Source organism: Suncus etruscus, chromosome 1 (assembly GCF_024139225.1).
Source record: "Suncus etruscus isolate mSunEtr1 chromosome 1, mSunEtr1.pri.cur, whole genome shotgun sequence".
Classification (NCBI taxonomy): Eukaryota; Metazoa; Chordata; class Mammalia; order Eulipotyphla; family Soricidae; genus Suncus; species Suncus etruscus.
This window is the reverse complement of record NC_064848.1, coordinates 136,440,419-136,455,691: the sequence shown is the minus strand read 5'-3', so window position 1 is coordinate 136,455,691 and position 15,273 is coordinate 136,440,419. Positions and strand designations below refer to the sequence as shown.

Below are 15,273 nucleotides of genomic sequence, written 5' to 3'. Positions count from 1 at the left end.
TAGGTTAATCTGCTCTGAGGTCAGGATGTTCAGATTTTCCTCATTGTCGAACTGACTTTTTTTTAAATGTGCATAAATCACTAAGTTTTGTTTCTAGCACATTATAGTATTATATATAAAACATTTCTATTTCAGAAATTGATAATTGATCAATTGATCATTGATTTATAATGTTGAAGTTAAAATGAATGTAATTATTACTGTTAAATTACTAGCAATAGCTGATTGCTATATTTTTTACTTGAGAGAAAAATGTCAGATGAGCTTTAAGGGAAATAATTTATTTCTAAACTATAAAAATAGTTACAGTATATAGAAAATAGTTTAATATTTCAATGCCAGTGCAAACTGGTATATAAAATCACAAATGTTTTATTTTTCTAAATTTTTAAATCTCAGAAGTTTTTAAATCTCAGGTTTCCTGAATATTTTATGATTTGATATTCCTGATGATTTGTGTTGTTCTGTATAAATTTCTTTTTTTGGGGGGGGCCACACCTGTTTGATGCTCAGGGGTTACTCCTGGCTAAGCACTCAGAAATTGCCCCTGGCTTGGGGGGACCATATGGGATGCCAGGGATCGAACCGCGGTCGCGATCTTTCCTTGGCTAGCGCTTGCAAGGCAAACACCTTACCTCTAGCGCCACCTCACCACCCCCCTGTATAAAAATTTTATTTGTGTTGTTCTGTATAAAAATTGCATTGCTTTGTATAAAAATATATCCTTAATTTTGATCAGGGTTTATGTATCTTTGAATACAATCTTGTAGGAAATATTTTAGATCTTTTGGCCAAAAACTGTGAAAAATGATTTAAAAAAGTGACAAGGGGGCCCAGAGATATAGCACAGTGGCGTTTGCCTTGCAAGCAGCCGATCCAGGACCAAAGGTGATTGGTTCGAATCCCAGTGTCCCATATGGTCCCCCGTGCCTACCAGGAGCTATTTCTGAGCAGACAGCCAGGAATAACTCCTGAGCACCCCCGGGTGTGGCCCCCCCCAAAAAAAGTTGACAAGGGCTAGAACAGTGCACAGCATATAAGGTATTTGTCCTATATGTACTTGATTCATGTTCAATCCCATATGCATCCCATATAGTCCCCTGAACCCACTAGGACTGATTCCTGAGAGCACTACTGGTTTGGCTCCCAGAAGAAAACAAAAAAGGGACAAATGTTGGATATGCTATATGTTCATGATAGAATTTTTAAGAGGTTAAGGATTTATATTTGATTTTACATTAGATACTTAGTGACATCCTTAATTATTTCTTAGGATCACAGCACTGAGTAATTCTGATCATAAACATTATTATTTACCCAGTTATTGATTGGAAAAAATTAGCTCAGAAGTTTATTTCACAATAATTTCCCACTAGTCAAAATTCACTAATAGAATAAAGTTGTAGGGCAGACTTCCTGGGACAGATCCTGGTTTGATTCCCAGATCCCATATGGGCCCTGCATCTGCCAGGAGCAATTTCTGAGCACAGAACCAGTAGTAACCCTTGAGTGCCACCAGCTGTGGCCCCAAAAACAAAACAAGAGGTAGAATAAAGTTATATTCTTGAGATTCACAGGATTAGTTCTATTTTTATGTTTATTATTCTTTTTTTGTTTGTTTGTTTTTGCGTCATACCTGACAGCACTGAAGGGTTACTTCTGGCTCTACATTCAGAAATTGCTCCTTGGAGGCTCGGGGTACCATATGGGATGGGAGGATTCGAACCATCGTCCTTCTGCATCTAAGGCAAACAAACGCCTTACCGCTGTGCTATCTCTCCGGCCCCTAATTATTCTTAACCATGGACAGAATGCCCAATTATTCTTAATTACACTCTGCAATTCATAGTCAAATATAGAGAAATAAATTCTTATAATGTATTTTGATAAATCTTATTAGATCCTTAACTATATGTATGAGTCTAGAGCATATTAATCTGAAACAAAAAAACCAGAATATCCAAACAGAAAAAAATTTCCAAAAATAATTGCATATTGTATGTGTTTTTGGACATGTAATTTTTTTTGGGGGGGGGTTTGGGTCACACCGGCAGTGCTCAGGGGTTACTCCTGGCTCCATGCTCAGAATTCGCTGCTGGCAGGCACGGGGGACCATATGGGATGCTGGGATTTGAACCAATGACCTTCTGTATGAAAGGCAAATGCCTTACCTCCATGCTGTCTCTCCAGCCCCGTAAATTTTTATATTAATTTTTTGTAGAAGTTTGTAATTAAATTCTATTCAAACTTTATAGTTTTTCTTATATGACATTTTAGTAAGCAAAATAAGTATCAATTTGTGTTATAAAATACAAACCCAAACAGTCTGTCTTCTTTACTGTAAAAACTAAGCTCTAACTGCATAAGACAGTGCTTTGTTTCTTTTTTAAAATTAATTCCATTTTAAATCAAGTGATTCTTTTTTTATGTTTGTATTTGTGTGTGGGGGGTGAGTGGGTGTGTATTAGGAAATCTTATAGCACTGTATATTGGTGCAAAGCAAGACAGAAAAACCTATCCACCCTCCAGGCCTTATAGAAAATTTTGACATGACTCACTATTCTTTTTTTTAAATAAATTTATTTTTAATTATGAGAACAAAGATGCAAAGAAAGAGGACAAACCCATAAATAGAATTCTTAGAAGAAAACCCTTTGCTGATACCTTAATTTTGAACTTTCAACCAAAGAACATTAAAAGAAAAGTAAAATAGAACCCATGTACAATTACTTTGTCCCTCAAGTCCCCAGATTGTAGTACATTATAACATTTCTTAGCAGTACACAAATCAATCTAAGGCCATAAAACTTATGTAACTCCTTAAACTTTGAAGGCATAGTATTTTCTTACATTTCCTTGCACATGCATATTAGTTTAAGTTAACCTCAAAAGTTTAAGTGGGTTTTTTTTTTAAGGATTAGAGACAAAGGAGCACTGTAAAAATGGTTAGAGTTGCAGTTTTTGTTTGCATAGGCCCACCAAAATATGAGGGACATGGAAAGGAAAAGCCTTGGTCTAAGTACAAGGAGACCCTACCCCTGAAGTTTCTTGGCAGAAGACCAACTCTAGTCTCCAGGCAAACTAGTTTGTCCAATCCAAGTCATTGTCTGTAGTGCCAATACACTTTTATTTTTCACAGTCTCTGTTGTTGGTATCATGTTTCTATATTAAAGATCCTGGAATCTGCATATCCTAAATTGAAGTCAGGATGGTGTAGAGCGTCCTGTAGTTTCACCTCACAATAACAGGGCAATGTAGAGAGCTCTGTCCTGTAAGCAGGTCGTTGTTGTCAAGACTTCTTAGTGTTGAGGGAAGTCTCTTTGAGTAGGTCAATGTCAGAGCAGTGGTAGGGTCTTCCCTGGTAGAGGATTGCTTCCAGATGATGTTATAAATGACCTTGGATATTTTGTAGTTAGCTTCCATTGTTCAGGGGTGAATGGAAAACGCCCGTTCTTCTGAGGCCTGTGCCAGGTAATTATGTCAATGTTCAGGGTGTAAGGACCCATTGTCCTACAAGATTTCTGTGTTGCTACATCTATTAGATAAAAACTTATTTGTATGTATAGTATTTTCCCATTTTAATGTGCCTATGCAAACAAGGAACAATGCCACTTGGCATTATAGGCCCATATGGGGGCTGCAAGAACAAGTCCTAAAAACCCCATGACATGGTTAAACATAACCATTAAACTGAGGGACTCCTTCACCGAATATTCCTTATTGAACAGCTCACAGAGAGAAGAAAAGATAAAAAGTGGGGAAAATCTTCATTGTATAAGGGAAATTTAGTAAGATTATAGCTGTCAAAGAAAATAGACATAAAATATTCAAAAGCCATGCATATCCATTTTAAGTCTTTTAAAATAGTTGGGGGTTGTTAAATCCAGTGCACCACTTTGGTGTGTGATTAGGACAGTGAAGTACTGAAGTTACAAAAGGTAAATGGGGTGTACTGATGGTTGGGGGTGATAGAGTTAAGGAGTGAAAATGAGCTTTACAGGGATGTGCAAAAGGGCAGAATACCAGATGGACATTCTACATACACAAAACATAACTTAAGGATAGGATATACTATTAATATATACGGTGTGCGCGGGGGCGATAGCCCCCACACGGTTTTGAACATGTAGACTGGGAAGAAAGAAAGAATTTGGTAGAGAACCGGAAGCCAGGATCTACCCGCCCTCCTCTCTTTGCCCTCCCCCCTTCACTGGGGGAAGGGCGGGGAAAGCTTGGGACCCCCTCCAGGAGGGACCACCCGACACCCACCTTGTCTGGCCACCTGGACTGCCACCCCAGGCAGGCCTAGAGGCTGGGGGGCAGGAGAGGGGGGCGGCTGGGGGCCTACCAAGGCTCCCAGCATGCCCAAGCTAGGGAGAAAGCCTTCGACCTGGAGTCTCCCCAGACCCCATGCTGGCTAGAGCTAGCTTACAGATCAAGAAATAATTTGGTAGAGAAAGGAAGCCAGGATCTACCTGCCCTCCTCCCTGTGCCCTCCCCCCTTTTCACTGAGGGAAGGGTGGGGAAAGCTTGGGACCCCCTCCAGGAGGGACCACCCAACACCCACCTTATGACTCACTATTCTTTAAGACTGATCCTGAATGTTGATTATTTATTGATATGTGATTAAGTACTAGAGGACTTTAATACTCTTCCCAGTGTACTCTAACCAGTCTCAGAGGTAGCGTCATAAAAATGTTAGATTATTTTATTTTATTTTTTATTTTTTGGTTTTTGGGCCACACCCAGTGGTGCTCAGGGGTTACTCCTGGCTGTCTGTTCAGAAATAGCTCCTGGCAGGCACGGGGGACCATATGGGACACCGGGATTCGAACCAACCGCCTTTGGTCCTAGATCGGCTGCTTGCAAGGCAAACACCGCTGTGCTATCTCTCCGGGCCCATGTTAGATTATTCTTTAAATTTGCTGTGAGAAGTTTCAGACATACTGAATTCTTAGGTTTGTTATATTTTATTACAGAAGGCAAATCTACATGTAGATAGTCACTCTTAAAAGGTCAGTTTATATAAATCTAAATTATTATCAGAAGGCCTTTTGAGCCTGCTTTTGGTAACAAGTAGACATGTACATGTGATATATTAATATAGATGTTACATAGGAATACACTTGTATACTTCCTATACTTCACATAGGAATATACTCAGTCTGGATATCTAAAGGGAATTCTTTCTCTGATGCCAGGCTTTAGACAAATGACCCAAATTTGGTTTTCTCAAAAAAAATGGAGTGGGGCATACCCTCCCAGTGGTGCTCAGGACTTACTTCTGGAACTGTGCTTAGGGAATCTCTTCTGGTGGTGCTTGGAAGACCATATGGGGTGCTGAGGATCAACCCAAGTAGGCCATGTGCAAGGCAATGTCCTACCCACTGTACTATTTCTCTGACCCTTCTTGATTTCTTTTCTCACTGATATGTTTATTATGATTTCTTTTTTTTTTTTTTCGTTTTTTTCTTTTTTTTTTTTTTTTCGTTTTTGGGTCACACCCAGCAGTGCTCAGGGGTTACTCCTGGAACTACGCTCAGAAATCGCTCCTGGCAGGCTCGGGGGACCATATGGATGCTGGGATTTGAACCACCGTCCTTCTGCATGCAAGGCATGCCTTACCTCCGAGCTATCTCTCCGGCCCCTAATGATGATTTTTTTTTTAACACATTTCACCTTATTAGAGCATAATAAAGTCACCGGTAAGACAGGTGTAAGACACCTAATAAGACAATCAATGCCTGGTATATAGTAAAATAGTATAACTGATATGGAGGTCAGATCTCCTTTAATGTTTGTAATTCCAAAATTATTGGACCACTTCTTTTGATGACTGATACAGTTCATCTTTTACATTTTAAGTTATTCTTTACTTATTTTAGATATTTTATTCATCCTTAACTTTAAATCTGTGAGATATTTAAGACAGTGCCCTTTGGTTCTGCATGATTTTGCCTTTTTTGTGTCTGAGATTTTGATTTTTTGAAAATTTCTATCAGAATAGCCAGAATATTCTCTTTCCTCACAGTTTATCTTACTGTAATGTGAATTTATCAACTTGAGAAAATGATTATCAACTTACTTCCTGGCTCTGTAATATCTATAATTGTATATTTGAGTCTGTACCTACATATTATATAATACAGTTGTATATGTATCCAGAGACAAATATTTTTTACTATTTTTATATTTCATTTGAATATATGATGCCAGGCTTTCCATTAAACTTTGTTTATCTTATTTCAAGCTTTGAGTAAATCCTTAAGAGTGTAGAGTTACTTTGAAAATGATAGTACCATCTGAATCCTGAAAATGATTGGTTGGCCATAAAGTTGGAAGATGATAACGAAAAAAATCTAGGAGTGGAGATAGTATGATAGTGAATTTGACAGTCAGTAATGGTATTACTTATAAATCTGAAACTATACAATTAAAAATAAAAAATAATGTGGAAATAAATACAGAAATAATATTTGAGATAAATTTATTGGTCATTTCAATTACAATAAGCATTGTGAGCCTTCACTTCTCCATTGGGGGATGACTTATTCTTTGATTAGTGGCTGAATAGATTTTATGGAGAAATTCCTACAGCTCTATTGGGTGTCTGTAAAAGTATGATCTATGGTGTATTTTTGAAGCTGGTGGTCTCAGAATTGCTCTTTGAGGGGCCGGAGCAGTGGTGTAAGTGGTAGGCTGTTTGCCTTGGTACACGCTAACCTAGGACAGACTGCAGTTCGATTCCCTGGTGTCCCATATGGTCCCCCAAGCCAAGAGCTATTTCTGAGCACATAGTCAGGAGTAACCCCTGAGCGTCACTGGGTGTGGCCCCAAACAAAGAAACAAACAAAAAATTGCTCTTTGAGAACCGCCAGATAGTAAATCTTTTGGGAATTTGGAATATGGATAGATCCTTTCAGATTGCAGCAAAGTTTTGTTCAGAGGTTCAAGGGATGAACAGAGTTTGAATGGGTGAAAGATGCAGAGAATCATTTTTGCTGAGTGAAATGCTGTGAGAACAAAAGTATAGATATAGGAAAAAATGTTAAAGAAGTAGAAAGTCAAATTATTTGATGCAAGGATACTTAAACATGGTCTTTTTAAAAGTCTATTGAGTTAGTGATTCTGTGGACAGATTACACTCATTCCAGAGTTGGGGAAAAGTGAGTTGAGTACGTCTGATGAGTTGGGTGCATTAAGTTTCATGCTTTTAAGGGCTCTTTGAGGTCATCAAGATAAATTCTATTTGGGGGTACATTTTAGAAAATAGAAAAATGTCAATACTAACATAGCTCAGTCTCTCCCCACTCCTGATAATTATTCAAGTGGATGGAAAAAGGAATAGCCTGGCTGCAGATACTTCCTTGTGATGTTACATCATGGTTTTCCTGCTTTGGTCACAAAAGAATAGCCATGTTATTGTACCCTCTTTCTCTTTCAGCATCTATCACCACCTTTTAGTTTATGTTTCTATCTACGTACTAGATAGAAGTTTATTTCCTTTCCAAAAGTCTTCATTGAACTGCAGGCTGAGGAAATAAAGTGACTTGATTCTAACTTTAAAGTCTAGAGGTAATTAAGTGTTCCAGGACACAGGCTTTCTTAATCTGACAAAATATTTTGTTTCTGGTTTTTGGGCCACACCCAGTGACACTCAGGGGTTACTCCTGGCTATGCACTCAGAAATCACTCCTGGCTTGGGGGACCATATGGGGTGTTGGGGGATCGAACCGCAGTTCATCCTAGGTTAGTGAGTACAAGGCAAACTTCCTACCACTTGCACCACTGCTCTGGCCCCATCTGACAAAATATTTTATGGAATATACTTTGGTGCTTTCTTTGTGAATTAAGTCAGCACTGTTGTCTTGAGATTATACAGTTGATTATCAAAATATGATTGTTTTGCCATGTCCAGAGCCATAAACTTTCACCCAAGTAAATCACTTCTTGAGATTCACCTGACTGAAAAGTTAACTTTCAAATTCACAGGGCCAGAGAGATAGTACAGAGATAGTACAGGGGTAAAGGCTCTTACCTTGCATATGGCCAACTATATAGTTCAGTGGTCCCTGGGAGTGATCCCTGAGCACAGAGCCAGTAGGATGCTCTAATACGCACTGCCATATGTGTTACAAAATTATTTTTATTCAGGAAATTGCCATTTTCCTTCATGAAAAATAACAACATGAGGAAAGTATAATCCTTCATAATACTGTTTTCCTATTTTCATAAAAACTGTATTTTCTTTGGTTTAGGAAATAAATTTTAGTGCAATGGAATAAAACATGTGGTATATGCAATGCTAAGTATGTGTCTGGAAACAAAGTCCATGGTTAATAGAATTTTGTTGATGATTAGATGTCATTAATATCCAGAAAAATTAAGGACTAATACTTTAGTTAGTGTGGATACACTGAAGTACTCAGTGTGAATGCCAACAAAGGAGTGACAGAATTAGAAATCTCACCTGGAGCCCGAGAGATAGTACAGCAGTAGGGTGTTTGACTTGCATAGGACCAACCTAGGCCAGACCTGGGTTCAATTCCTGGCATCCCATACGGTCCCCTGAGCCTGCCAGGAGTGATTTCTGAGGGCAGAGCCAGGAGTAACCTCTGAGTGCTGCTGAGTGCTGCTCAAAAGCAAAAAGAAACAAAACAAAACAAAACAAAAAGAATTCTCACCTGAAGAATATAAGAAGAAAAGCTTTGGTAAATTGGGGGGGGGGTGATTTAGAAATTAAAAACTGAACCCCAAAGTATGGGTTTGTTTTATAATTAGAAGGCAAGTTTCTAGATAGACTTTAAAAATATTATATTATCTTTTTTATTTTTATTTTTACTGTCTGAGCACAATGCCTGAAACAGTACCAAATCACAGGTGTAGGATAATTCAAAAGTTTATGGATATTGAGAGCTGAAGTAATAGAATAGTGGGGTAGAGTGCTTGTTTTGCATGCAGCTGATGCAACTGTGGTCCTCCAGCATCTTACATGATTCTCCCAATCCTTGTCAGAGTGATTACTGAGTGCAGAGCCAGGAGTTAGCTCTGAGCACCGTGGGTGTGACCCTAACCCCCCAAAGAAATTGTATGGATATTGAAAATTGCATAATACTGCTAAAATTAAGTGCTCTTCTGTTTCACTGGTAGTTGGTCCTATTGTGTTAAATAATTTAATGAAAAGTATGGCTCTGGGATAATGCTTTGAGTGCTTGTAACCTTTTTAAGAAGCAGTTGGTCAAAATAAACTTTTGGCTCTATAGAAATTGTCCATCTGACAATTTTTTAATTTGACAGTTTTTTGTTTTGTTTTGTTTTGTTTTGGGTCACACCTGGCGGTGCTCAGGGGTTACTCCTGGCTATCTGCTCAGAAATAGCTCCTGGCAGGCACGGGGGACCATATGGGACACCGGGATTCGAACCAACCACCTTTGGTCCTGGATCGGCTGCTTGCAAGGCAAACGCCGCTGTGCTATCTCTCCGGGCCTAATTTGACAGTTTTTAAACTGAAAGTATGCCATTGGTTTATATGAGAAAGTAGAAAGTTTGCAGGTTTCTATGGCTTATTAGGCCAACAATTTTAAAGTGACATTTCAATAACCATCAAGCTTAGAGGTGCACATCATTAAAATCAACCTTACAATTCAGAAGTTACTTTGACTTAAAATGCTGTTAAGGATTTATTTTATAATGAATCATCTTCCAATTCCAGATCCTTATCCTTAACGCTTTTATTGTCACCTGTGTGCATTTTCCTGTTACAAAGTTTAACAAGACTGATACAGTACAGCAGGAAAGGCGCTTGCCTTGCACATGGCTGACCTGAGTTTGATTCCCAGAATCCCATAAGGCCCCTTAAGCACAGACAGGAGTGATTCCTGAGCACAGAGTCATGAATAACCCTTGAGCATCACCAGTTGTGCCAAAGCACTCTCCCCCCCCAAAAAAAAGTTTAACAAGACAGACTCACAGGTATTGATTGATACCTGCTAAAAACAAATTTGTTGTGATTAGGAGACCAAGATGTTAAAGTTTAGACTTTGGCTCACTGTAATATTTTGCTTTTATTCTAATTATGTTCTTTCTAGTTAAAAGAGATAAGCATTGAATATATTGTTATGAAATTGGTATTCTATAAAAAGTTTGATCCAAAAGTATGGCTGGCTTTCCACCCCCTCCTGGTTTCAGAAAACGTTACTCTTCATTTCTATGAGATTGCAAGCCAAATTTGGGGTTTGGAGAGGCAATGTTGTGAGTTGCTTGTGAGCTGAGCTCATATGATTTCTGATATCCCATAAGGCCCCCCAAGCATCACCTGAAGCTAAGAGATAGCTCTTCTTCACACTGTCACTGTTTTCCCCTTAAAAAAGAACATGTCAAATTAGGGCTTTTTTCCCAAGTAGAAATGATTAAAAGAGAAGAATAAAACAACTTCACAAAAGGCACTAGTTTTGATTGTATAATATTTAAACAATAGTCTATTCTTATACTATTGATTTCTCAGAAACTGAGGAAGATAAATTACTCAGTACTATTTATTCAATCATTATTAAAATGGTTTAATAGCTACCTTCTCACACAATATAATTTTCATAAATTTGAATTGGAGGAATGGGTACATAAGAAGTAACATTCTTTCTAATAAAATTGCATTTCTATTACGAAGTAGGATATGTTTCTTGTATACAGTTTGAGAAATACATAGATTACCACACTGCAGCACCTGGAAGTAACCATTTATCGTTTTAATGTGTTTCCAGTTTCATAAAGATGAGGGGTAGGATATGTGTGTATGTATATGTATATATATTTACATACAGCCCAACCCACTGCCAGTGAGGAATAAAACTTTTCCTTGCATTAAATACTTTTCCCATATATTTGGCATCATTTCCTAACATTATGTTTAGTATGACAGAGTCGACACCTTAGTGTCACCCCAACACCTTAGTGTTGGGTACAGGCTATTTTCATATTTTCTTTCATTTTATTTTGCAGTTGATTTAAAATATGTTGCCACTACAGATACTGAACCGAATCCTCTGTATGTATTCTAATTATTCCTTAAGGGAAAGCTTTAAACCCAGAACTTGTGGATCAAAACGTTCAATCACGAATGGGTTTTGATTAAACATGCCTGCAGACTGCAGAAGCACTTGCGGCCCGAGTCTAACCTCGAAGCAGCCAGGGGTGTGAGCGGGTGGGTCTCAGGTCCCTGGAGACACCAGCGCATTCCTCAGGTTTCTAACCTCGTGTCTCTGTCTTTCCTCCCTGGGGACCGCTGCCGCCCTTGCGGACTGAAGCCTCGGGAAGCCGTCTCCCCGCAGCGCCGCCACCTTGCGCCCAGCTGGCCCAGGGAACCGTTGTCCATCGGCGGGCGCCGTGACCACGCGTCAGGCCGCCGCCAGCTGTCGCGCCAAGCTTCGTTGTGGTGCCGCCCGGGAGCGCCAGCACGCCTCTCGGGGCCGGGGCCGGGGTCGGGGCAAACCCATGGCCCCCTGACCGCCTGCGCACCGACCGCCATCTCCCAGGAGCCTCCCGAACTTGACTGCGTCCACTCCACTCTGCACCAGCGCACTCGCACTCCCGGAGTCCCTGGCGTTTGCTTGAGCACAGTATCTCTTCGCCACCTTGCTCTGGACCCTGTCCCCCAGCTTGCCCCCAAATTTCCCGCGCAGTCTCGTCCTCAGCAGAACCTTGTGCCTTAGGGCCTACAGGTGCGGAGATTAGTCTCCGTGTTCCTGTTCCTTTCTTCTCCTGGCCACCTCCGAAATCCACCGCAAGGCAGTGCTAGCCCCTGCCCCTCCTCATAATTTATCGATTTCTTGTTCGTTTATGTAAAAAATTCCTAAGACTGGCTCCTGGTTTCACCATCACTGTTCTCAAATCCTAGCGTCCAGAGGTGACCTCCACTCCACTACCCTCTTCCAATCTCACCACAATTCCTCCACCAATCGAAGATGATTTGAATGATTATACAGTTTAGGCACACTGGGAGCCAATAGTGCACAATATTGATGGAACTTAAACTCTTTCATCCAGGCCTTCTCATAATTTTATCTCTAGTAACATTTCTTTGCTTCCCAGAGCCAGTCCTTTATTAACCCTGTCCTTGGGAGAATTCGCTATAGGGTTCGATTGGAAACCATCCTCTCCCTCTCCCTCCTTCCTTCCTTTCTAATATTGAGCACAGTATGGCTGTTAGTGATGGCCCATTCAAGCGAAACACTGGACTCTTCTAAGTTCCTTAGATGGACGATCGGCAGCCAAGCTAAAAGTCCCTCAGAACCAGGCTCTGGTTCTTCTTCCCTCATCCTCCACTTCTTTCACTGGAGTGGAGTGGAGGCCTCCTTTCTCCCTTGCTCAAGACTCCTTCCCTTGTCCTTCGCAGATATTCTTCTAATAAAACTCCTACAAGTTGAACCCTGTCTTGGTGTCTGCTTCTGGGAAGGATCTAAAATAAAATGTTATCAAATATTCCACTTGGATCATCATCTTTTGTGCATCTATGTCTTAATTCATTAACCTCATCCCCCCCCCCAATGTTTATTAGCTTTCCTCTTGAACTCCTTTTTACATCCTTCCTAGATGGCATGGCCCAGCAAATCATTCTCCTTGAAATACAGTGCTCTGAATAGTCTTGAACCCCCATTTCTTCCAGTTTGCATTCCTGATGAAATCACAACTCTGGATGAATCTACGATTTGTCTTCCATGGGCCAGACTAGAAAACTCAGCATTTTATGTTCAAGAAAATTATAGAACTCAACCACTGGTTTAGCTTTCAATGCTCATCTCAAACTTCAGAGTGGTGCTGTTCCATCCATAGTCCTACTCTCACACTTCTGATTTTTTTTTAATTTCATGTTTTTATGGATTTTTTTTTAGCTCTTCAACATTTTCAGATGCCCTCCATGTTTACTTCACAATTTATTAATAGAAGACTTTGTGCACAAAGGTTTTCATCATCCCCCCACAAGATCTTCTCCTCCTATTTCCAAACTAGCTACAGTGGTACCCTTCTTCCTCTGTGAAGGAAGATTTAACAGTCAGCTTCTTCTCTTGTGCTTCAGAGTTTATTCCCTTTCACCTTCCAAGATTTTATGTCCAGAATTTTATGTTCCCTCTTTTCTGCATCTCCCATTTTGTCTGTTTCAAAATTAGCCATTCCATGAGCTGTAAACATGCCCTCAGGGCCTCTCATATTAACCTAAGCCTGTCTCCTGCATTCTCCATCAGCTTCCTTCATGGACTTCTTCCTTTGTGCTGGCTTTGTTTTCTTCCCTAAGCCTTCTTCACTATTTCTCATTTGCAACCCCATTTTTTGCCCAATAAATGCAACATTGGATGAACACTGCCAGAAAATACCTCAGATCGATGATGTGGTTGATGTTGACTAACTTTTGGTCCTGTTGCATCTGGAAAACTTGTGTTGTTGCCAAAGTTTTCACCAGCTCCACATTCAGCTACAGGCCCAAGGTATAGGAAACTTGAGTCTAATTGCTTTGCTTTTTAATGTATACCATGACTTCATTTTCCTCCATCATCAGTGTGGCCATCAGGCACTTCTATTATTCTATTCTAAAGGATGCTTTTCTGCTTCCTTAGTTCTACCCATCTCCAGGATTTTTTGCCCCTCCTGATGCACTCATTGCTTTTCAGCATTATGTTCCATATCCTTCTACTCACTTGAAAGGTTAAGGCTTCTCACCTCTGTTCTGGATCTTCTTTCCTATCTTCTCCATTGCTGTGGATTTAAGTACCACTTTGTGCTAATGACTTAAGTGAATGTAAGTATTATCTTACACAAATTTTAAATTTCTAAACTCAACATATACAATTTCTTAATATCTTTCTTTAGATGACTCTTCTTCCAAATTTTATACATGCAAATTCTAATTCTCATTCTGCCCCAATCTGTTTCTCTTCTCTTCCCTCTTATAGTGAATATAGTACCACTACCAAAACAGTTGCCTGACCAAGAGTGTAGGAGTCCTTCTTGAATCTTGTTCTGAATTCTCATGCAAATTTATCTTTACTCTGCTGTTTCTTTCTACATTCAATGTTAGCTTAGTCCTAAGCAGAATTTCTGTCATGCAACTGTTGTAACTTCCAAGTCCTACCTAATCTTAACTCCCACTCCTGACTCCACTAAATATGTTCTTGATAGAGTGGTACATTGACCTTATTCAGAAGTTGAATCAATTAAATTATACATAGGATATACACCCAGCACTTAGCACAGTTCACACTGCTCTGTACCACCTGACCATTACTGTGTCTCCAATCAACTACATTCTTCTTGTTATTGTCTTTTACCAAGACATCTCATGCCAAGATCATCTTATTCTTTGACCTCAGGGGTTTAGTAAATGCTATTATATCTGCTAAAGCTGCTTTCCTTAGCTATCCTTTCCCCTACTACAACTGTATGCTTTAAAGAACTTTTAAAATGCAACATCTTCAAAAAGACCCATGCAGAGAGCATCTGCTTGCAAATTATTACCCTCCTCCCTTTTGCTGCCTCATTTCATTAATTTTCCTAGATTAATCCAATCCTTTATTTCAAGTTGTAACTTCATGTACTGTGGTCTGTTTGTCCATTTTTCATACAAAGTTAATGAGGAAAAACCCAGTGTATGGTTGTTCAGATTCTTCAACTTGTAATCCAGCTCCTAGCACAATTCTTGGCAAGTATCGGGTGCACTGTGAGCATCTGTTGAGGGAATGGATTGATGGATGATCATATTTTCACCTTTTGTATTAGGAGTTTGTGCCACTTTTCATTGATTTGTAAGAGTTCTTTATATATTAAATCCACTAACCATATGTTTTTTCTATATGCTGCAGACATTTTGCCCTTTGTCATAGATGTGCCAATTTAATTGTAATGTCTAATATTCAGAAATATTACATTTTTATTTAGATAAATATTTTTATTTCATGATTTCTGCCAATGGTGATGTGTTTTAAAAAGCCTTCATATCAATGTTCTATAAATAGTTGGCTATGTTTTCATTACTTTTAATCTTTAGCTTAAAATCTTTACCCCCAAATTAAATTTATTTTTATAGAGATGTGATTAAAAATCTAAATATTTATTTAGTTGTTGCATCCTTTATTGAAAATGTCCTCTTCCACTATTTTGAATTCCACTGTATTCAGATATTAAATTCTTTCATATATTTGGAATGGTTGCTGGATTTATTTGGTTGGTTGGGGTATACTCTATTCCTGAATTTATGATATTTTGATGATTGTTGTTTTTATACTA

The 15,273-nt window shown here is 39.2% G+C and overlaps 1 protein-coding gene across 1 annotated transcript in view; it reads left to right on the top strand.

Moving 5' to 3' along the window:
- Positions 1-14,173, top strand: part of ZNF800 (zinc finger protein 800) — a 70,530-nt gene extending 56,357 nt beyond the window's left edge. Inside the window, exon 6 of the mRNA XM_049780887.1 lies at positions 11,304-14,173. Coding sequence (XP_049636844.1) covers positions 11,304-11,502 — 199 coding nt within the window. The 3' untranslated portion in view covers positions 11,503-14,173. The remainder of the gene's footprint in view (positions 1-11,303) is intronic.
- Positions 14,174-15,273: the final 1,100 nt, after the last annotated feature.